The sequence below is a fragment of the Lynx rufus genome, unplaced genomic scaffold, assembly GCF_022079265.1.
Source record: "Lynx rufus isolate CCGP_SWC_20201006 ecotype Redwood Valley unplaced genomic scaffold, mLynRuf1.p SCAF_40, whole genome shotgun sequence".
NCBI classification, from domain to species: domain Eukaryota; kingdom Metazoa; phylum Chordata; class Mammalia; order Carnivora; family Felidae; genus Lynx; species Lynx rufus.
The window spans coordinates 2,149,426-2,173,755 of NW_025814857.1; the positions used below are offsets into that span (position 1 = coordinate 2,149,426).

At 42.2% G+C, this 24,330-nt stretch overlaps 1 protein-coding gene across 2 annotated transcripts in view; it reads right to left on the bottom strand.

The window, feature by feature from the left end:
- The window catches only part of MTM1 (myotubularin 1), a 97,462-nt gene that overhangs the window by 62,876 nt on the left and 10,256 nt on the right, over positions 1 to 24,330 (bottom strand). Inside the window, exons 2-4 of one of the 2 annotated variants that reach the window (XM_047097741.1) lie at positions 10,745 to 10,817; positions 8,306 to 8,378; positions 6,417 to 6,511 (exon numbers count right to left, since the gene is read on the bottom strand). In XM_047097741.1, coding sequence (XP_046953697.1) covers positions 6,417 to 6,511; positions 8,306 to 8,378; positions 10,745 to 10,807 — 231 coding nt within the window. In that variant the 5' untranslated portion in view covers positions 10,808 to 10,817. The remainder of the gene's footprint in view (positions 1 to 6,416; positions 6,512 to 8,305; positions 8,379 to 10,744; positions 10,818 to 24,330) is intronic. The other variant, XM_047097742.1, reaches the window with a different exon arrangement.

Genomic DNA, 24,330 nt, shown 5'->3' on the forward strand with positions numbered 1-24,330 from the left:
TCTCTTCAGCTGGGTGGAGGATCCGTAGATGTTTAGGGTATTCTTTATAAACTTTCTATCTTCAATATTCCAAAATAGTTTTCTAGTAGAGATGAATGCGTGCTCTAGGTGAAAAAACTGGCCTGAACGCATGTCCAGAACAGAAAGCACAGGGCTTAGTCGGGGGACAGTGAGTAGGGCACTTGAGCCAGAGCGCAAAGTGGGCACACCGGACAGAGGTGGAAAGGTGCCCCTAATTCCCTGGCTAAGGCACTGGAAATGAGGGAGGAAAGGAGCCGAGCCTCTGAGGAAGGGGAGGGCACGACTATCAGGATGTCTTTGGGAGCCAGAAAGAAGGGAGTGGGGAGAGGCTGCGGGTAGGGAAGCTGATGTGTAGCCCCACCAGCAGACTGGGACAAGACCTTGGACTAAGGTGGGGCACAGCACACGTGAAGAGGACTATGGAGAAGGGAGGGGAGGGGCAGGGATCCCAGGATGACTGGAAGACAAGCAGTGCCACCCAGAGAAGCTAGAGCACCAGGAAGGAAGGAACTGGGGAGGGAGGCAGAGCTGAAGGCCCCCACCTCGGTCCAGGCATCTGGGATGGTGGGTGAAAAGGCAAGGGGTCTCGAGCAGGCAGCAAGGAATGAGAAAGGGGCCAGAAAGACAGGTGGCACTTGAAACCAAAGGAAGCCCAGGGATGACCAGGGAATCGCTCTGCCTGTCAGTTGCGGCCAGATGGGGACAGCGTGTGGGAAGGAGCATCGCCAGCAGGCAGCGGAGTTCTTTGCAGCCAGGGAGCAGGGGAAGCCCTGGGGAGGGAGACTGGAGACAAGCCCGCTGTGCCGAGGCCTGGAAGGTGGAAGGAGCAAGATGCCGATCAGACCGGCATCTCCACAGAATCGGTTCCCACCAGGGCTCCCAGTGACCTAATGACCACCCTCTGTGGCCTTTGCTCATTCTTTCTCCCACTGAGCCTTGCAGCATTCCGTCCGTGGTCTGCTCCCTTCCTGAGTCTTTTCTCTTCTATAGCGACTTCCACCAAAGCCTTCACTCACATTTTCTACTGCTGAGACTGCCGCTTCTTTTCTATGCTGGCACTCCCCCTGTTTCCCGCCCCCCCCCCCACCAAGAATGCTCGTGCTCCCCAGGGTTCTCGCCACAGCCCGCATGTCCTTGTCACATCTTCTTCTCAGGTAATCGCATGGATGTATGCGGTGTTCACCAACACTGATGTTGCTAACAACTTCGTAAGTTTCAGAGTCACGCTTCCAACTGCTTCAGAGACATCTCCACCCAGTGGTTGTACGGTGATCAAGCCCACGTGTTCTGAGAGCCCCAGGGGCTTCTCTCACACATGTTCCTTCTCCTGTGAGGTTCATTTCAAAGGCAAAGGATCACAGGCATCATTTGCCACCTGAGGTCCTTCCTCCAACTCCTGCTTCCAAAGGGCCACCCTATTCTCCTGAACCTTCCACGCTGTTGCCTCCTCCTGGAGCAACAGTGACCTTGTGAGGCCCGGGATGCTCACCTGGACAGCTGACTTTTCCATTGCTCTCCCTCCCTCCAGTCTCCTTCCGTAATCCATCAGACACACTGCAACCTGACATCCCTTCCAGAAACCCACATCCACCAGGTGGTTGTCCACAGAAGGTGGGCGCTGACACGTGACTTGTGAGACTGTTGGGGTGCACCCTTTTTCCAGTATCATCTCCTGCCACCCTGCTCCCCTCCATCTCCAACAGACAACTCAGCTGTTTTACAGTATGTGGTCTTCTCCATATTGTCATACAAGTGATAGGGAAACTCTCTACCTGATGTGCTCCTCCCTCTCTTCCCTCCTGTCCAGGAAATTGTTAGCATTCGTCAAGACTCGGTTCAAATATCACCTCCTCTACAAAGCATGCTATGAGTCATCACACAGTTAATCACCCTCTCCCTCGTAACCTCGTGGCATTATGCAACCAGTGTGGGCTTTGTCATATTACACCCCAATTACTCGTTTTTGAGTTGTTCACCAAGTTCAGTGTTAGTTCACCACGCTGCTTGCTGAAGGCTCCGGAATAAAGGTATGAGCACGTGAACAAAGAGTTACTTTGCTTTTCTAACCCACTATAGCACTTGAACCCAGTGTTCCTGGAAGGGAAGCTGAAGCAGTCTTCCCCATGGTGGTGTACTGATTATAGACTATTATTGTGCCTAAAGTGTCCCTGCTGTGGTCACAAGATCGACCCCAAGCCAAATTCCTGAACACCCTCAAGGTCAAAAGGGGACTATGAAATTTCCAAACTCCAGAAGCAATGTTGGTATTCAAGATGCCACGATTTAGTGGGGCCTACATTGAGGTCAAACCACAGTGACAGGGGCGCCTGAGTGGCCCAGTTGGTTGAGTGTCTGACTCTTGGTTTTTAAATTTTTTTTATTAGTTTTCTTTATTTTTGATAGGGAGAGAGAGACAGAGCACATGTGGGGGAGGGGCAGAGAGAGAAGGAGACACAGAATCCGAAGTAGGCTCCAGGCTCTGAGCTGTCAGCACAGAGCCTGACACGGGGCCCAAACTCACAAACCGTGAGATCATGACCTGAGCCGAAGTCGGACACTCAACCGACTGAGCCACCCAGGCGCCCCTGACTCTTGGTTTTGAGAGGTCAAAACCTCTCACGGTTCGTGAGTTCCAACCCCTTGTCGGGGTCCATGCTGAGAGTGTGGAGCCTGCTTGGGATTCTCCCCCCGACCCAGGTCTCTGCCCCTCCCCTGCTCATGTTCTCTCTTAAAATAAACAAACTTAAAAAAAAAGACACCACAGCAATGAAGCCTGTACCTTCCCGAGTTCACTCACGGAATACATTTTTACTGAGTGCCTACTATTTAGTGGGCACCGTGCTAGCTAGGCACACAGGACCAAGCAGACGCACCATTAGTAAAGGCCACAGACATAGCAGCAAGTAAAGAACACCAGAGTTCCTTCATTCAGCACAGCCCGACTGGGCACCTTCAATGTGCCAGGCCCTAAGCGCAGAGGGGACACGGGGCGATAGACAAGCATCCCTGTCCTCACACAGCCAAGGAACAAGACGAAGCAGTGACATATATAAAATAGGAGGTGGCGGTAAGTGCTCAGGAGAAACAAACACGAAAAGGAAAAAGGAAGTGTTGGCCAGTGAAGGGCTCACAGCAATAAATGCTAACAGAGAGGCATGGGGAAAGGCTACCGAGACACAAAGAGGGAGGGGGTCCCTCACTGTGAGCTGGAGGAGGCTCCGAAGATGGTGTGATTTTTGAGGTGGGTTCTGAAGGACAAACAGCAGCTTCTGAAAAGAGCATCTGGGGACAGTGAGAACAGCACGTGCAATGCATCCACACAGATGCATGGAAGGGCCTTGCGTGTTGGGAGAAGGGAAGGCGGTTTAAGAACAGTATGGGCAGGAGTGGTGTGGATCGAAGCAAGAGAAGTTGCAAGGATTTTTATGCCATATAAAGGACAGCAGATTTTATTCTATGGGCAATAGGGAGCCAACGAGAGTTATAGAATGGAGAAGTAAGCTGGCTGGCCTCGTTCCACGGAGGATCACTGTGCAGGCAGCATGCAGGGGACAGTGGGGGAGGGGGAGGTCATGAAGGAGGGCCACGATGACAATCTAAGGATACAGCCACTGTGCTTCTACCGTCCTTGGGAAGGGGACGGTGCAGGGGTGGGTGGGGCAGACAGGAAACTTGCCCTTGACACCTCAACCAAATGGGACAGCTGACTCCCACTGCAGTATTTACATACCTGAAACACACAGGTGTCCGCTTCCAAATGCCCGTGAGAGGACAGCTCTTTGCCAAACACACAGTCTGCAGCAGAATCCACAACTGATGCTCTTATTTAGACTTTGAGAAACACTATGAGGACTATGCTTTGAGGCTTCTGCAGAACCACTTACATGGCTTTCTTTATATGGTGTTTTATGCCATTAGCTTCCCACTTTTATACTTGGACTAAATGTTATAGCCAATTGGTCAAAAGGTTTATGTGAAACAGTGGAAGGAGGAAATAGTAGCTGGTGTCAAATGGGCATTTTGTACACCCATTCGGTGCTAATCCCCACCTCTTAAGATGCTGTATAAGAACAAAATAAAGCTTGCTAAGTGCTCTCCCAATTATAAAAGTGATACATGCTCACTCCAAGTGGAAGGGACAAAACAAAGCATGTATAATTCCACTCCCCAGATACCCCAAGTACTAAGACGTTTGCTATATTTCCTTCTGGCCTCTTGTCTACGGATAGTTTATGCAGTTGAGATCATACAATCCTGTCACGGCACCCCAGTTTAAAAAATCTCCCCACTTGGAGCGCCTGGATGGCTTAGTTGGTTGAGCATCCGACTCTTGGTTTCTGCTTGGGTCATGATCTCACGGTTTGTGAGTTCAAGCCCCTCATCGGGCTCTGCATGACAGTACCAAGCCTGCTTGGGATTCTCTCTCTCCCCACTCCCGTTTTGGCCCTCCCATGCTCTCTCTCAAAATTAAAGACAAAATTTAAAAAAAAATTTCCCCAGTTCATCATCAGTGATAGCATGAAATGGAACTGGGCACGCGTAGCAGCCCAACGAGCCAAGACTCTTAGAGGGGAAAGGCACCGTAACACTTGCTTTAATTCTCATTTTTGACAACTCTTGCATATATCAGCATAAAATCTCTCAATCTGTCCCAATTTGCCCCTTGGGAGCTGTACAGAATGAGTCTGATCCCTGCTCCACAGAAGGCACTCCAAACACTCCAAGGTAGCTCTGTCATGCCTCCCTTCGGTCTTCAGAGGAAACATCGACGCTTACTTTAATCATCGCTCATACTACAGCCTCTTCACAAGCCTTGTTCCCTTTGTCTGAACCCTTGCTGGTTTGCCAATGTCCCTCTCAAAACATGGCACCTGGATCTGAACACGACACTTCAGATGGGACTACAGTCTCATTTTGCTATTATATTATAGTTTTGTTAGTTTAGCCTACAGGTATATTAACTTTTTAATCAATCATGCCCAATTACTGGATCAAATAAGCTTGAGCCACTATTAAGACAGACCTCCTCCACCCTTTATTGGTACAACCGGTTTGTATGAAGTAAATGTTACCTATGTTAAACTTTATATTATTAGTTTCACTCCCAAATCCTGGTTGATTAAGACTATTTCAAATCGCACCTGTGTAGTCTAGCACATTGGCTGGTTTGCTGTTTTTCACATGTTGGACACACGTGCTTTCTGGGTGTTCAACTCTACTGCATTAGAAACGCTGCAGAGGAAGGGCCCTGCACAGCAAGACATTAGAGACCACCCTTCTTGGATGGCTATGAGCCTTTAACACCAGTGTATAACCTCACCTAAGTGTACCACCACCATTCAGCCCATGTTTCTTAGTCAGCATCAGTCATATGCCTTGATTCAATCAAGACAATGCATCAATAACACAGTCCTGAAAAAATTATAGGGTAAAAACAATGAAACACAAGCTAGATTCCTCCAAACAGTCTCACCATCTCCTATGTATAAACCACTATTAGGCTATTCTTCCATGTACCCTGAACCAACCGATCGATCGATCTATCTATCTATCTATCTATCTATCTATTTATTCCCCCCTTGGTCCACCCCCAAAATACAGCTGCCCCTTCAGGCTGGCCTAGACAACAACCTATCTATCTATCTATCTATCTATCTATTTATTCCCCCCTTGGTCCACCCCCAAAATACAGCTGCCCCTTCAGGCTGGCCTAGACAACAACCTATCTACTGTAAGTCCTTCTGTGTCAGCCACAACAGCTATACTCTTCCCTTCCCTTCTAGAGCACCTCGTCTCTATTTCATTGTTCCATCAGTGGAACATTCCTTGAAACGCTATGGCAAACGTTTCATCTTAGAATGAAAAGGTAGAACAGCACTAAGCCATACCATAGGCATCCTAGTTCTAAACTGCTACCTGGTACTTTGTAATTGAACACTAGGAAAGTTCTAGAGTAGAGACTCACATCAGCATCCTCCTCTGTAAAGTTTTAAAAATAACAGCCACACCTGAACTACAGATATGGACATTCTGATGCAGGACATCCAGGACATCTGTGGTGTCTGTTAAGCAGCACAAGTGGTTCTCATCTGTGCTTCTGGTGAAGAACCACGGTTCTATATTAACCAACTTCTCCAGGCTAGCAAATGGGTCCAGTTACCAACCCCTCCCCAGTATTTCCCAGGATAAAAACTTCTTTTTTAAATTCACTCTACTCCTACATATACAGGTGTTAGTGTTAAATGAGCTTTGCGTAAGCCAAAAATTAAGAGCTGAGAAGCAAATGCATTCCCATGTTAATCTGGTCCACAGTCAGTCTTGCAAGGTAGAAGAGAGACAGTTTAGCATTATCTTTAACAGTTAGGGTCATCTTTATGGTCTTAGATTCTACTTACCGTTTCCAAACTTCTTAAATAAAGACGATAATTTGTGATGTAAACTCTTCCCTTAATGGGGCCATTGAAAGGACATATGTAAATAACTTCTTTGTCTATTAAGATAAAAAAAGTACCCTAAAATAATGGAAATATATACCAAAATACACAACAAATGGCACTAATTTAATATAAACTATTTGGCTAAGAATAACTACAATAAAAAAAAAAAGATCACCAGAGAAGTCGAAAGCAAGCACCAGCAATGTTTCCACATTACTGTGCTAGGTCAAGAGGGGCCACACGTCACGTCCAGGCACCAGCTTTGCTCCCCTGAGCTTGACCAAAATGCTGTCACCAGCTTGGGCAAGGTGGTAAAAGCTGGAGAGCAGAAGTGAAGGAGGGTACAGCCACTGCTCCCCCCAGGTGGCTATAAAGGTAACTATGGAGCTACTTCAACCAGAAGATGGCAACTCATGGAGGAGGACAGTCTCATGGCCTAACCACCAGACAGGATTTGCCGTTTGCCAGCCTCTAATCACACCGACATCATGACGTTTTTAATAAATGAATGTCAGTGGTTGAAATATTTCTATAGTCTATTCTTTCTAATAGTCCAGAGAAGAGTGTTAAGCTTGATTCACTTCAATTATTTAAGTGTTAAAAAAACAGATGGCCAAAAGAATAGTACATCTTTAGTGGACTCAAACATAAGGGGAGACTAAATCAGGAGAGTAAATTTATTATAATAAAAATATCCTTCTGTTATCTTTCAAGGGTGTCCTTGAATGTGGTACTGGGTTTTAATTTTTTTTTAACTACTTTGAAATCCCTTTCTCCACGGGTACTAAATGAAAAATACCCAGTAAGGCTACTTCATGCTAATTCAATAAATTACTACCTCGGTTAAGCGTCTGACTGATACAGAGCACAAAAAGCTCATAGAGGAAGACCGCCCAAAGTAAGCTATCCTCTCTGCTCTTATCCAGAAATTGGGATGGACACATGCCACTGGTTTTCTTTTCAAGACTAGGATCATGTGTGCAAGTCTGTGGACGTGGAATAGTTTCTCATGGTGCACGGCTAACTAACTCACAAAGGGACCATATCTTATGACATTAATCTAATCAATACCATATTTTAGCCATTTAACCTAAACAACCCAGATCTTAGTTAACAAACCAAAGGGTTCCCTGAAACAATGGTAACTGTATCACCACCAAATATGTGATGATCTGAGGTGAGGGAGGGTATTGACCCCAATACAAAATGTGAATGCCCACAACATCAGCATTTGGCTTAGAAGCTATCACATGCTTCTGTATTCTTAAGCCAGAATGATCTGGTCCTTCCAAAGTAAATCCCTTCCCCTTAATATGAATTTATCATGAAAAAAATAAGTAAACAATCAAAATATTGTATCAACATTACTACAAATGTGCTACTACATTACTACAAATGTTTTCAGACAAATGAAAGATATTTTAAACCAATATGGTCTCCTATATTTCAAAGGAAGACTACTTAGATGTTAAGTCTTTAGGTTGATCATTTTAAAAAGCACACATCATAGGCTGGAAAAATTTAGTATTACTTTGTTCTTACAACCTCAAACCATGAGAGCTTAGGGCTCCAACAAGGACGTTCAAGAGATAATCCACTTTTCTAAAATAATTCTCAGTCTTGGGTACAGAGGGGAAAATATCACTATCCTGGACTACAAGAAACTCTTGAAGGAACTCTTTGATCAAGAAACTAATGCAGAGGGTTGTCTTTATGTTAACACTTTCAAACAAAGCTAGCCTATTTATCTCAATGTGACTTCTAAAAGAGAAGGAGGGACTGAAGCCACCTGACCCTGCTGGGATGCTCATCATACTATGTGAATCCTAAATTCATAGGACCCTTACCAGTGATGCGAGTTTCTCCTGGAAGTCGAGGAACAGTCTCACTGAGGTCTCGATTAACTCCATCCCTAGAAGTCTGGAAATGAAACAGGGGCATCAGAAGAAATGACATTACATTTGCACAGGTTTTTAAGCAACCTGGAACACAACCAACCAAAAACATACTTTTTAAAAAGAAAAAAATTACAGTGATATTTACCATTATTTAGATGATTAAATATTTAAATTTTTTTAAAAAGCTGCCAAAGTGTGTCTATAGAGTATGCTTGATATTGGGGCACCTGGGTGGCTCAGTCAGTCGAGTGTCTGACTTTGGCTCAGGTCATGATCTCATCGTCCATGGGTTCGAGCCCCGCGTTGGGCTCTGCACGGACAGCTCAGAGCCTGGAGCCTGTTTCGGATTCTGTGTCTCCCTCTCTCTCCATCCCTCCCCATTTGTGGTTTGTCTCTCTCGCTCTCTCTCTCTCAAAAATAAATAAACATTAAAAAATTTTAAAAAAAGAATATGCTTGATATTGACTTTTTATCACTTTCCTGAATGCTGTTAACTGTAAAGCACTTGGACCCAGTATTTAAAAATTAATACTGAAAAGTGTGCTAATGTTATTTACAGACTAAAAGTTAACACAGCTAATGAATATTGATGGCAAGTTGCGTGTGTGTATGTAACTGGGTTCCCCTTTCTCTGCATCCTCGCCAACATCTGCTGTTGAGACTTAAACTATGAATTGAACTTGAGCAGTTTAGCCACCCACAGTTGACCCCAACCTTATTGAGCTGTCCATGCCAATCATGCCAAGGATGCGCTGCCTATGTCCACATCCTTAACATCTATTCAGGCACAAGACTTTTTCAGCATGACTTTCCATGTGTAAAGTTAGTAATACTTCTCTCAAAGGGTTTTTGAGATGAGGTGACACAAAATGCACAAGGCACCATTTGGTGACTTATCGAGGGCTGTGCAGATGTGAAGTATTATGAAATAAGGGGAGTGTCAGTTGTGTATTTAAGTCAGATACAAGCTGTCAAAGTTAGGTGCTCTGCTGGATTTTTGATGGTTTTATCATTTTTATTCAGGCACAATGTGAAAATTCCTAGCCAATTTTCCACGTGTTAGTGCTTGTAGGCTAAGCATTTTAACTAGGAGGGCAAGACAGATTGCTCCCAGCCAGGAATGCCTTCCCCAATGGGGAGCAAACCTGCACAACTTACACTAATGATAAGACCAGAAAGAGATCATCAACACCCTTTAATGCTGCCTCTCACTAACTAAACACAGGCGTAACAAGCATTGATATTCATTATTATACCCTTTAAAGACCAGAGTTCTGGGCTAGGTGAAGAAAGTAGAAGTCAACCACAAAATTAGGGAAACACATGTTTGATTAACACAGGATAACATGGGATTAACATGGGATACACTATTAGAGTCACATTCCACATGGACTTAGAATTAGCTTCATGAAGTAACTCTTGTGCTTAGAACGGCTTCTTGTACCATAACGATACCAAAACACAATAAAAACTTATATAATCTTGAGGATGAAAAAGGTCCTTGTAAACATGACACCCAAAGCAGAAAATATGAAATACAAAAGACTGAGGGATGTGATTACACACAAAAAAATGTAAACCTCTGTATTTCAAAATCAAAATGCCACAAATATAACCACAAGCCAATAATAAGCTAGGAAAAAGACTTGTAATGTATATTATAAAGAACTGATTATCACAATATGTAAAGAACACTTATGAATCAATAGAAAAGTATCCCTCAAACACCCCAAAAAGCAAACAGGCAAAGGACACGAGCAGCCACTTCAAAAAAGAAAAGCAAATGGACAATAAACACTATTTTTTTTTAAAAAAAGGTCACCCTCATTAGTATTCAGGGAGCTACAAATTCAAAGACACTAGTTGGCTTCCTTCTGATCGCTTCAGCACTCAGTACACTGCCGGCGGGGGTGTAAATCAACCTTTCAGCTGGAGAATTGGTAAATGTATCAAAAGCTTCAAAGAGCCATGAGTAAAGCTTATTTTAAATTCAACCCTTCCTTTCAATATAGGTTTCAAAATCTCTCTCTAATGACATAATTTTCTCCTTGATACTTTGAACATTTTTTTCTTAATGCTGTATTTGTTTCGGTCATACAACCATTTTATCATAATTAGAAAATAAGGCCAATATTTAGGAAGGTGTAACAGCCTGCTCAAGTTCCACGAAAGGATTTACAAATGCAAAACTTAACACGTAAACGGCATTCTATCTTTTCTGGAACAAGGTAGGATAGCATATAAAACCACATATATTGAAGAATTCACACTATGTGAATGAATAATGAAATTAATAATTCAATAAGCCTGAAATGACCACCTAGTATGCAAATATAAGAAGAGAAATGCAGAAAAAGAGGCACAAATAAAGCTGAAAACACAACTTACCCTCTTAATAGACTCATTCTCCAAGGAGTGTGAATTATATTTAGAAGTTGGTGCAGAAGCCATTCTGGAAATTCTAACAACAAAAAAGACAACATTCAATATCAACTGAATTTGTATGCAATGTCCAACAATAAGGCACCTGAGATTGGAGTATTGCAACTGAAAACCAAAGGACTCTGCTCTCCAGGCCCCATTTCCATAGTAGTCTCCCCAATGGGAATGAGACACACAAGGGACTAAGCACAGCACAGGTCACGTGGAAGAGCTCCAACAAAGGTACAGGGATCTGGGGAAGAAAAGGGCAGCTAAGTGTACTTGGGGGAGCACAGTGGGAGACATTACACATACTCCCAGAATTGTTATCCATAGCATTCAAATTGTCATCTCAAAAAAACACCATGTTTAGTAATCGTGCAACAGGCCTCAAATCTCTACACTTCTTAATTTTTACAGATAATTTAGAAGCAGCCAAGCAGAGTAGTAAAAAAGGTAGACAACTGAACCCTCACACTTATTTCGCCTTTAAAAATTCTGTCTTCTCCAAATTGAGGCAATTTAAAGTGGCATGGATTTGATGGAAATCAAATTAGCGACATTTGATTTGATCAGTGTTTTCTAGGGAAAGTTTATACTTCATTTAAATAATGCATATTCATCACAATTCAGACTTAAATGAAAGCATCGTATTCAGAACACACAATATCGTTTTAATGCGAGGATTTAGATATGTGAAGACTACAGCCACAGTAGGAAACTAAGCAATGCTTTAGTTATTTTCCTTCTCAAAGTGAATGACACAGAGAGATACACATGAAGTCACTGGGAGGTGAACCACATCAACTAGGGGGCTGCAGATATTTATGGGATCTTTTTGTGAGGCTCATTAAAAAAGCAACCACTCACTAACAAAACCTGGCACGGCGAGTATTAACACACCTTGGCACAAAACCTAGTGATTTGGTAGCTGCACAGTGCTGGTTATGGTCAAGAAGCAAGGACCAAGAGAGGTGACAAAGATGCAGGTAAGGGTAACCACCAGGATAAAGATGCAGGAATGGCTACGTGAGGACAATCATCCAAGATTATGACTGCCAGGCTTCCCCCACTGGAGTTCAGGCCACCAAAGGCAAGGATGGGGTCCATCTGGGTCATGGCTGCATCCTGGCACACACTTGGCACTCCTATTTGGTCAATGAGTGATTATGTACAAAATACACAATATTGTGAAACATCATAATGGGGTGAGCTTGTTTACTGGTTTACCAAATCCTACAACAGTGGAACTCCAGAACTACCCTGAGGCTTGAAAGTAATTACGGCAAAATAAAATGCTTCTTTATAAACTTAAACCTGAAAGTATTAAGAGGTAGCACAATCTAAAATTAGAAATAGCTTTTTAGAAAGATCAATGTGTAATTCTGAAATGAGTGAAATGCAGATAAAACAGTTAAGAAAAAAATAGCTTTGAAAGACCTAACCTCAAGTTCAAATCCAAGCAAAATAACTCATTATCTTAGAGAAGCAGAATGGATGAGATAGACTAGCGAGAGCAAGTCAGACATTTTTCTGCCCTGAAATTATTCTACGCACTAAACAAGATTATGTACTTGGGGGATTTTCTCCAGTTAGATATAAAATTACTTTTTAATAATCAGATACTGTAATATTTAAAATACTTTACTAATATAGGTCAATGTTTTCAAATAAAGTTAATTATTACTGTCAATATAAGAAATTTAAAATGCTGGGTTACACAGTCAATTCAGTCTTCACTTTCCTGTTCATGTTTGTAAGTCATAAAAGAAAAGAGGAGTATTCCTATTTTATTCAGTCCTCATTAAAAAAACAAACAGGGGCGCCTGGGTGGCGCAGTCGGTTGGGCGTCCGACTTCAGCCAGGTCACGATCTCGCGGTCCGTGAGTTCGAGCCCCGCGTCAGGCTCCGGGCTGATGGCTCGGAGCCTGGAGCCTGTTTCCGATTCTGTGTCTCCCTCTCTCTCTGCCCCTCCCCCGTTCATGCTCTGTCTCTCTCTGTCCCAAAAATAGGTAAACGTTGAAAAAAAAAAAATTAAATTAAAAAAATAAATAAATAAATAAAAAAACAAACAAACTTCAATTTAAAATGAAGTAGGGGTGCCTGGGTGGCTCAGTCGGTTGGGCGTCCGACTTCAGCTCAGGTCATGATCTCGCAGTCCAGAAGTTCGAGCCCCACGTCGGGCTCTGTGCTGACAGCTCAGAGCCTGGAGCCTGCTTCCGATTCTGTGTCTCCCTCTCTCTCTGCCCCTCCCCCACTCACACTCTGTCTCACTCTCTCTCTCAAAAATAAATAAACATTAAAAAAAATTTTTTTTAATGAAGTAAATACAGGGGTGCCTGGGTGGTTCAATCGGTTGAGCATCCATCTGACTTTGGCTCGGGTCATGATCTAGAGGTTCATGAATTCAAGCCCTACATCTGGCTCACCGATTCAGATCCTCTGTCCTTCCCTCCCCTCCGTTCTCTGCCCCTCCCTAACTCATGTGCGTGTGTGCGTACTCTCTCTTTCAAAAATAAACATTTAAAAAATAAATAAAAATAAAATGGATTAAATACAACAGAGGAAAATTTCCTCCTCGTTTCTAACTATCTTATTGAGATACAACAACTCACTACATGACTCACCCCTTTCAAGCGTACAACCAAGTGGCTGCTTGGTTTTTAGTATATCTGGAATTGCGCAGCCATCACCACCACCAACTCTAGAACATTCTCATCACAGAGAAACTCTGTATCCATTAGTCATGTATCACTCCCCATTCCCCCTGCCCCTAAGCTACCACAAACCTGCTTTCTAGCTCTATAGATATGCCCATTTAGGACATTTTTTGTAAGGAATCAAATACAGTTCGTCCTTAAACAACACAGGTTTGAAGAGTGCGGGTCCACTCACACACGGATTTTTCAGTTGAGTGAGTACTGTAAATGTATTTTCTCTTATGACTCCCTTAATATTTTCTCTAGCTTACTTTATTGTAAGAATACAGTATATATAATATACAACATACAAAATATGTTAATCAACTTTATGTTATCAATAAGGCTTCCAAATTAACAGTAGGGTAGCAGTAGTTAAGCTTTTGCATAGTCAAAACCCATATGTGGCTTTTTAAATGCATGGGGGGTTGATACCCATAACCCCCAAGTTGTTCAAGAGTCAACTGTAATATGTCTAAAGTCATTTTTAGAGTTACACAGAAACTACTACTATTAAAAGCTGGATCAAGCACAAATCTGAGAAATCCAATGGTCCAAGTAACATGGGTCAGTTCCATGAGGTTCGCTTTAAAATCTCATCAGTGAACCTCTCTGTTGAATGGTTCCAATTGATCCCTGAAATGCAGAGAAGCTGGAACAGCACGATGTTGGAGAGCACAGTTATTGGAGCCAACTCCATTCAAATCCTGATTCTGCAACTCACTGACGTGGGGTGGGTTACTTAACTTCTCAGGACTTTGGCTGCTATGATCTCTATTTTTTTTTTTTTTTTTTTGCAGCATAGATGGGCAAAATGAATGAACGAATATATACAACAGGCTCAGAAGAATGTTCTAGTATATACATTAACAAATTATTACCATTTTTTCAATTATGAAAGGATACTTCTTGAATGCTGACATCACAAAAAAGTATGCTACAAATTAGTCCTGACCCTGTAAACACTAGCTAGAAAGTTAACTAACACAGGGATAATGCATGGCCGGCGGTGACCTAGTTATAAAGCTTTTCTTCAAAAAGTACATGAAAATACCCTTTTGGTTATATTTTGTCCCAGACACCTAAAGATTGAGTTTCACTCCTTTTTATTAAAAAAAAAAAAAAAAAAAAACATTGAATTTGGGCTACCCTGGCTTTAAAGTAAAAAATGAAGCTTAATCCCTGTCTCTATTTACATCTATATCTACACACACACACACACACACACACACACACACACACACACACACACTCTACAGGAATCTAACCAGAGGTGGGCATCTCTCACTTTTGATCCTGAAAACAACTTTTGTCATACATTCAGCCCAATCCTCTCTGAGGACAGAGAAGATGTCCAGAAGAGCCTCGAGGGCATGTGTCAGTGGCAGGGCCTAGGCCTCTGGACTAACACTGCAGTGTCCTTTCCACTCAGAGAAAAGCGCTTCTAAGTGGTCCCCATTTTGAAAGAAACCAGGTTGGGTGTCACCGGTGCCAATCTCAGCAGAAAAGGAGTTTGAGACTAAGAAGTAGTTAAGACTCAACTCATCTAGGCAAGCAATCTGGGGCCCCCTAACCCCTTCACATAAAGCTACATAAAGGAGGCATTATTTAATATATCAAATGTAAAAGTCACAACACTTAACTGAGTCCCTCTTCACAAATTCAAGACAACTAAACTCATGGTGTCACTCTCTCTGTCCCCCTACCCTGTCTCTCTCACCTCTCTTCCCCCTCTCCGCCTGTCTCCCCCTCTTCTCTGCCTCTATCAGTCTATTCTCCCTACCACTTACCACCTTTCACATAATCTGTTGTTAGTGTCTGCCTTCCCCCACCAGAATACAAGCCACCCCCCAGATGGGGATTCTGGTCTGTTTTACTTACTTGTTAAATAAATGACCTGGGCAATAAAGACTTAGCCAAAGAACCGAACCGTCATTCACCCAATATTCCATTTAAGCCAAAAGTCGACACAAACTTAAGAAAACGGTAGAACCAACGGTTGGCTCATCAGGATATTCAAGGCGATGACTCTGGGCAGTGGAAGGGCAACATTAACTTATGCTGCTCTGAAGCAGCTTGCACCACAAAGAACTGGAGCCCTACCAGCCCACGCTAGACACTTTTCCTGTGAGACATACTTCCAATTCAGGTACAGAAACCTCTTCCACCAGACCCTGCTTCCAGACTAAGGATCTGCTGCCCTCTCTGTTGCATATGAAAAACAGGGTTCCACAAATAAATAGATTCCACAAATAAATAAATAAATAAATAAATAGATAGATAGATAGATTTTTTTAAAAATCTAAAAACAGGGGCGCCTGGGAGGCTCAGTTGGTTAAGCGTCCGACTTCAGCTCAGGCTGAACTCATGATCTCACAGCTCATGAGTTTGAGCCCTGCATCGGGCTCTGTGCTGACAGCTCAGAGCCTGGAGCCTGCTTTGGATTCTGTCTCTCTCCCTCTCTCTCTGCCCCTCCCCCACTCACACTCTGGCTCTGTCTCTCTCCTCCAAAAATAAACAAACATTAAAAAAATCTAACAGAATTAGAAAATAGTTTTGACCTCCACCTCACAGGGCCTTTGCAAGCAAAATCTAAACTCCAAGAGGAGTTCTAACTCCCATGGTCACGTGATTGGAGATCAATGGCCCTCAATTAGTGGTCTATGCAAACTTTCCATGTACAGTGACAAAGTGCATACGGGCCTTCTTTTTGGATTTTACTCAATGTGCTTTCGTACTCTGTGCTGACGTGCAAATGAAGTGTAAAGATAGTCTTTCTCTGGAGGCTCCTTTGAAAGCTGTGGAAAGCTACCCAGTCTGAAAACCCACTTCTAAAGCCTGCCAGTGAGCAAGAAGCTGTGCGTAAGCAGCCTCTGGGTCCAGAATTACAAGTCTTTCTGAAGGCACTCTCTTTACTTGGAAGTCTGCTTTGGAAAAAAAGGCCAAATACTTAGGGCAGTGGTGCTCAATACCACTAGATCCAATCCTCTCTTTGTTATTAAAGCAAATTCCTGCAAAGGCCCTTTGCTAGCCTGAAATGAAAATCATAGATACTACCAATCTAAACACAATTTCAAAAAATAATCAATATAGTGCCTCAACTTCAGTGTAAAGGAGAAACAAAAGGACAGTGATTTATAATAATGTATTTTTCTTTTAAAAAATTTGTTAACTAATGTATTTTTCAACACATTACACTGAAAATAAAAACACCCCCCCATTTCCAATTTGACCTCTAGGGGGAGTGTCACCCCCAATGAGAACCACTCAAGCATTCCATTAGGTACCCGGAGTGCCTGTAAACACAGGATTTACTAAATTAACTTCTTCTGATTTTTGCATTGAAGTTCCTCTCACTGTAGACCACCTAGGAGGCAAGAAAATAAAAATGATGCCTTGAGAAACCACTCTGTACAAAAGAGAAATGTTTGTATCCTAGCCAATTTGAGACCAGGTACACCATCAATTCAAGTTCCATATGTGCTCAACCCACAGGGAAACAAATGATGGTCCGTAAAACTAGGAGTTTCATTTTTATACATCTTCCTTTGCACAGGGGTTGGCAAACTTTTTCTACAAAGGGACAGATAGTAAATATTTTAGGCTTTGTGGGCAATACGGACTCTGTTGCAGCTATTAAACTGTGTGTTGTAGCACTAAAAAAGCAAAAGGCAGGTTCGCCTCACTGGCAAAGTCAGTAGAGCATGCGACTCTTGATCTGGAGGCGTGAGTTCAAGCCCGACGTTGGGTGTTGAGCTTACTTTAAAAAAAACAAACAAACAGTAAAAGTCTATACAGAAATGAACGGGTGTGCCTGTATTCCAGTAAGATTTTATTTACAAAAACAAGCTGTCACCCTTCTGCCTTAAACTATTAAAATAAATGATTTCCAAATGAACTTTCTTCACCCCAATGACAATCATATCCTTTTAAGCTAAAATAGAAGCTGTTACTCACTCCCAATTTGTAGCTTATACCTTATAAAAATGCACTATGACCAGCTGCAAAACCGGGTGCTACAGTTGAAAAAAAGGGATTCTGTACTCAGACCAGCTTGTGTTTCAAACCCCAATGTTGTCACTTGATTAATAATAACAGCTCTGCACTGTTGGACAAACTACAGTTCCCAGTCTGTGAAATGGGCATGATACTACCACAGCAGATGGCAAAACAGAGGCACTCAAATCCCAAGTTCCCCCTCCTACAGAGATGCTTTGATGAACTCTAAGTCATTCCGCAAGCTGGTGCTAATCCACTTGGCTGGATTTTCCATAAAATATATGATGTCTAACACTGCCTATGCACTCTGCATACACACCTTCTAAGATGACCCATCTCATCTTGGCAAGGCTCTGAATAGCCTTAAAGCATGCATACTTACATTAAAAGAGAGAGAGAGACAAAACCAAAACAGTGGACTCCTGGCCCAGGTTAACTTTCCACAGGATCCCTAACATGGGGACCTTGCCTCATCACCTTCTATTCTGGATCAAGGATGTAGAAATATGCTAGATGTTTCTAGTAAATCTAATTGTGTTTATTCTGCAACAGTGCCCACCCATCAAAGCAAGTGGCTTATTGTCCAAATAGACACACACAACACGTATGCACCACAGCTCAATTTGTCTCAGCCACATCAAATCTCAGGGCTCCAGGGGCTTCGTTTTGATGATTCTTCTTTGGAAATTATAAAATGTTAAACAGGGGTGCCTGGCTGGCTCAGTAGGTAGAGCACGTAACTCTCTGGTTTGTAAGTTCGAGCCCCACGTTGGGTGTAGAGATTACTTAAAAATAAAATCTTAAAAACTAATAATAAAAATAAAATGTTATCTATTTCATTTAGAAACTCATTCTTTGTAGCCCTTTGATATTTACTATTCATTTTAGAGATCACAATACACTTACTTCTATTTTTTAAATGCTGCAAGGACCTCTGGCTACAAGCAATGTAATTCAGATCCAGTGTCGAATGCTTTTTGAATCATTTTTTCCAGCAGTTAGTGATGGATTTGAGCTGATCCACTCACCCTATTACACGGTCCCCTCGTGACAAATGGCACATCTTCAAGGCAGCTGATTGGCTTCAGTGGCATGAGCTGTGGCCATGGAACAAGGTAACCCTAGCAATGCTCCCTGAATTGAAATTGGTTTGCTACATAAACCCTTCAAAAAGTCAGCTACCATCAGGTTAACTTTTCTGATGCTAAAAGCCTACCTAGTAATATTACATACATTTAAACAAATCATTAAATCCACCAATGGATTTTGTAACCATCAAATACCTGCCAGTAAACAGAGTTTTAAAATAGGAACAAGATCAAGTTCCCCATCCACCTGCCAGTTCCCAAACTCATGAACCCAGCTGATGTGCTCTATGATAAAACTGCATTTTGTCAAACTATCTTACCCTGTGAGAAACTACTGCAAAAAGTCCATTTGAAATTTATAAGTGAAAAGTACCTTCTTAGGCAAACATTAAGATAGTAGTTGTTGAAAGGAAGAGTAAACTCATGGAAACAGTCACCACTAGGGTAGCAACGAAGGCGCCAGTCCAGAACATCTCCTTACTTTCCAAGGACCTTCTCAGAATGGCATTCCTGACAAAGATTCCTCCAACTGGAATTAGTGGGGAAGGGGGAGGAACAGAAAGGAACTGAAAAGCAGATGTGCAGTTTCTAGAAAAACAGAGAGAGGATTAGAGGCCAGAGATGGATAATTGGTGAAAATAGAGGCAAATCAGCCCTTTGAGATGAAATCTCCGGTAATCAACACTCTAATTTGAGCAGCAAGGAGGGAAAAGGCAAAATAACGGATAGCTGTCTGAGTTTCCTGGGGCTACTCTAGCGAAGTACCACAAACTGGATAGCCTACAAGAGAAATTTCTTCCCTTCCAGTTCTGGAGGCTAGGAGCCTGAAAACACAGTATGTGCAGGGCCATGCTTCTCTGAAGGCACTGGGGGAGGGGCCTTCCTTGCCTCTTCCCAGCTTCTGGCGGTGGCTGGCAGTCTTTGGCAGTCCTCGGCTTGTACCTGTACCACTCCAAGCTCGGTCACATAGAGCTGCCCCTATGTGTCTGTGTCTTAGTGCAGTGTTCTCCTCTCTTCTAAGGATATTGGTTGTATTGGATTAAGGGCCCACCCTACTCCAGTACAATCTCAACTAGTTACATCTAGGATGACCCTATTTCAAAGTAAGGTCTCATTATGAGGCACTGAGGGCTAGGCCTACCAGCATATCTTTTTTGGGGGGCAAAATCCAACAGGTAACAGGCAAGAGGTTAGCTGAAGAAATTAACAACCTACAAAATGATCATGTCAACATATGGTTGCATTCAGAACAATTTAGTTTGTCAATCCATCCATAAGCATTCACTGAACACTGATTAAATTAACCAGCACTGGGGCGCCTGGGTGGCGCAGTCGGTTAAGCATCCGACTTCAGCCAGGTCACGATCTCGCGGTCCGGGAGTTCGAGCCCCGCGTCAGGCTCTGGGCTGATGGCTCGGAGCCTGGAGCCTGTTTCCGATTCTGTGTCTCCCTCTCTCTCTGCCCCTCCCCTGTTCATGCTCTGTCTCTCTCTGTCCCAAAAATAAAACGTTGAAAAAAAAATTAAAAAAAAAAATAAATTAACCAGCACTAAAATATTAATATAGCTTCTGAGAAGAAATAATGAAATGACACCAAGCCAATCATTTCTGAGACACTCCTTGCTCAGCATATGTAATTATTTAAGCCAGCCTCTTTTTTTTTAATATGAAATTTATTGTCAAATTGGTTTCCATCCAATACCCAGTGCTCATCCCAACAGGTGCTCTCCTCAATGCCCATCACCCACCCTCTCATCCCTCCCACCCCCCCCCCCCATCAACACTCAGTTTGTTCTCAGTTTTTAAGAGTCTCTTATGTTTTGGCTCCCTCCCTCTCTAACCTTTTTTTTTTTCCTTCCCCTTCCCCATGATCTTCTGTTAAGTTTCTCAGGATCCACGTAAGAGTGAAACCATATGGTATCTGTCTTTCTCTGTATGGCTTATTTCACTTAGCATAACACTCTCCAGTTCCATCCACGTTGCTACAAAAGGCCGTATTTCATTCTTTCTCATTGCCACGTAGTATTCCATTGTGTATATAAACCACAATTTCTTTATCCATTCAACAGTTGATGGACGTTTAGGCTCTTTCCATAATTTTATTTAAGCCTATTTCCAAAGAGATCCAAAATCAGTCAATAAATCTACACTGGACAACTAATCTGGACCACGGCGTGAAATTCTAAAAAGAAACTGAGATGGGTCTTCAAGGAACTAGCAACTGAGTTGGGGAGATGAACAAATATAAGTTAACTGGCAATAAAGACAACAAATAGGTAGAAGTTAAACAGTAATAAAGATAATCATACAAGTGATACTGTATAGTTAAAAAAAAAAACAAAAGAGAACATGTACTCATGGGTAATGAGCATGGCTTCATTTTACTGACCCTCCACTATGTACCAAGCATTCTCCTAAGCAAGATGAACTCATTCAATCCCCACCCCACCCCCCCCAACAACCTTATAAGGCAACTGCTAGGACTATATTCATACGAAAACACACAACCCCAAGGAGCAGAAAGGTTAAACAATGTGTCCACGAAGAACCGTCAAAATCGGAATTCAAACCCAGTCAGTAGGACCCTCTTGTGCACTAACAGATATTTGTCGCTCTAGTAGATGATCAAATGAAAAATGAGGAATGCCTCATGCTTACACAGCTGAACCAAAAAGGTTTTTTTGGAATTCCATCTCTATGTGATAAAATCGGATGGTCACAAACAGGAACTCTAGCCTTCATTTCACAGACAAGTAAACAAATAGTGCCTCTTCTCCCCAAATCCACGTCTGGGAGGCAAGGAACCAGTACATTCCTTCTTGTCCGCCCACTGTAAGATTACTTTGTATCATGGAAGAGTCTTTGCAAACTATATCAGAAAGATGGGAAAACTTCATTATTGGTGGATAGAAATAGAATAAATATCCCATGAGGTACAAGTGTGATGTAAGGAGGCCTCTGTTAAGATGCCTATCAGAACATACTTGGCTAGAGAAGTTCTTCAAAGCAGTCCATTTTGGTGGTGTGCACTTTGTCCAGTAACACTACCGCCAACCAAAGTATTCTTCCTATTCTTTTGAAACTGCCTTTAGAGTTTTTAGAGCTACATAAGACATCATCCCATAAATTTTACCATATCTCAGTTTTTCAGTGAATACCAATGCTTCCCACAATACGGGTGCCCACTTGCTCTAATAGATGAGCCTCAAAATTATTTTGGTCTAAAGCTAAATTTTAAGTCCTCACTCAAGGATTTGACACCATTGAGGATATTTTTTTTTAAGGTGCCTGAATGCAATTCGAAACAAGAGTTCCAAACATGAGCTGGACAGTTTTGGAGTTTCCTGTCCCTTCTCTACATGGGCCAGAAGGAGAAAGCAGTGAGGTTTGCAAATGTTGCCAACCGCTGCCAATGCCGGGCCTGATGAATCTTTATTAGTCCTAATTTACAAGAGCAGGTTGACCTTGGAGGTTAGCAGAGACCAGCAGCAGGACTAGTTAGCCTGCCCCACAGGCAGTCTGCCAGCAGTTGAAAGGAGTGTCCAAAGGGTCGTCCAAAGATTGGCATCGTCATATGCTTTGGAGACTCAGAAAGAGAAAGGCTTGCAGTGACCCACTGTAATTAGGACTGACTGCCGGAGTACGGCAAAGAGTCCTAAACACGCTGGCCAACCAGCCTAGCTCTACGAGAAGGCAAAGGGCTGAACACGTGAACACACACACTTCTAAAACTTGGCACTATCAGCAGGGAGAATGCTTTCATACATGTGAGAAAATAAACTCAGGACAAAGGCAGAAATAAAAAGGGCAAAGAGATGAAGAAGAACCCAAACCAGTGTCAAAAGGATGGCAAAGAAAGAGAAGATGAACGTGGCAAAGAATTTCCATGGTTTGTGAAGGAGCAATATATGATGCTCCATAGAAGAATAAAAAACTCTCCACACTCCAGATAGAAATTCTGTTATCAACACTAGGAGGAAAAGCTGGATAGTGGTGGTTGGTGATGGATAGGAATGCAGTGATATGTAGCGTCAACAAGGCTATTCATGAGGTATACTAGCTTCCTAAAGATTGTACCTGAGACATGGCTTCTACCCACACCGTTCAACATCTAATCATCGTTAAAAAAAAAAAAAAAAAAAACCTCAGCAAACTAGGAATAGTCAAGGGCACCTGCGGGGGGGGGGGAACTATAGCTGATATCATACTTAATGATGAAAGATGGAACGCTTTCCCACTAAGTATGGGAACAAGGCAAGGACAGTTGCTCTTGCTGCCTGCATATTCCATAGCTCTTAGAGATCCTAGCAAGTTTAATAAGGCAAGAAATGAAACGCAGAACACGTTGGAAGAAGTAAAACTGTATTTGCAGACATGATCATATATGCAAAAAATCCTAAGAACGCCATAGAAAAACTATTAGAACTGGTAAGTAAATTTAGTAAGGTTGCAGGACATACAGATCAAAATAAAAATTAATTGTATTTGTATTGCTAGCAATGAACAAATGGACATTAAAGTGTAAAAATATTATGTGCATAATATAAAAAAATGAACTCTTTAGGGTCACATTTAATAAAATGTGTACAAGATTCATGCAAGGGAAACTATAAAACACTGCTGAGATAAATTAAAGAAACCTAAATACATGGAGATACATATCATGTTCAAGGACCAGAAGGCTCAATATTCTTATGATATTAATGCTGATCTAGAGATTCGATGCCATCCCTGTCAAATCTCAATGGGCTTTGTTGTAGAAACTGACAAGATGAGTCTGAAATTTATATGGAAAGGCAAAGGACCGAGAATAGCCAAAACCACCTTGAAGAGGGAAAAAATAAGTTGGAGTATCTCCACTGTCCAATTTACAGACTTACTAAAAATGCCTCAGTAATCAAGACAGTGTGATACTAGCAAGACTAAGTTTGCCTGCCCAACAGGCAGTTTGCAGTAATAGAGAAGTGTGCAAAGAGATTGCCACTAATTCTGAAGATTGACTTCAGAATTAGACTCATCTTTTGGAGGTCCCAGCAATGGTCAATTGATTTCCAACAAAGGTACCAAGGTAGTTCAATGGGAAAGGATAGTCTTTTCCACCAATGATGCTGGAATAATTTGATATCCATATGGAAAAATAAGTGAGTCTGGACCCTTCACACAATATACAAAACAACTTGAAATGAAGAAGTATTAGTTTTATATTGCTACATAACAAACTCAATAGCTGTAAACAACACACAATTATCTTGCAGTTTCCGTGGGTCATGGGTCAGGAGTCTGGGTACAACTTACCTGGATTCTCTCCTCAAGGTCTCACAAGGCTGTAAACTCAAGGGAAAGGGTTACACAGGATATGAACCCTCGGGAGGAGAGGGGACGGACACAAAAGATCTAAACGTAAGAGCTAAAACTACAAGTCCTAGTGGGAGACACAGGAGAAAGCCTTTGTGAACTTAGGTTAGGCAAAGATTTCTTAGAACACAAAAACATAAACTGTAAGGAAAAAAAAAAGATAAACCTGACTTCATCAAAATTAAAACCACTGCTCTTTCAAAGGCACAATTAAGAAAATGAAAGGGTAAGCTACAGATTGGGAGAAAGTACTTGCAAATCACATATCTCATAAAGGTCTTGTATCCAAAATATATAAAGAAGTCTTATAATTTAACAAGACAGACAATCCAATAAGAAACAGGCAAAAGATTTGAGCAGACACTCCACCAAAGAAGATGTACAAATGGCCAATAAGCCCATGAAGAAACACT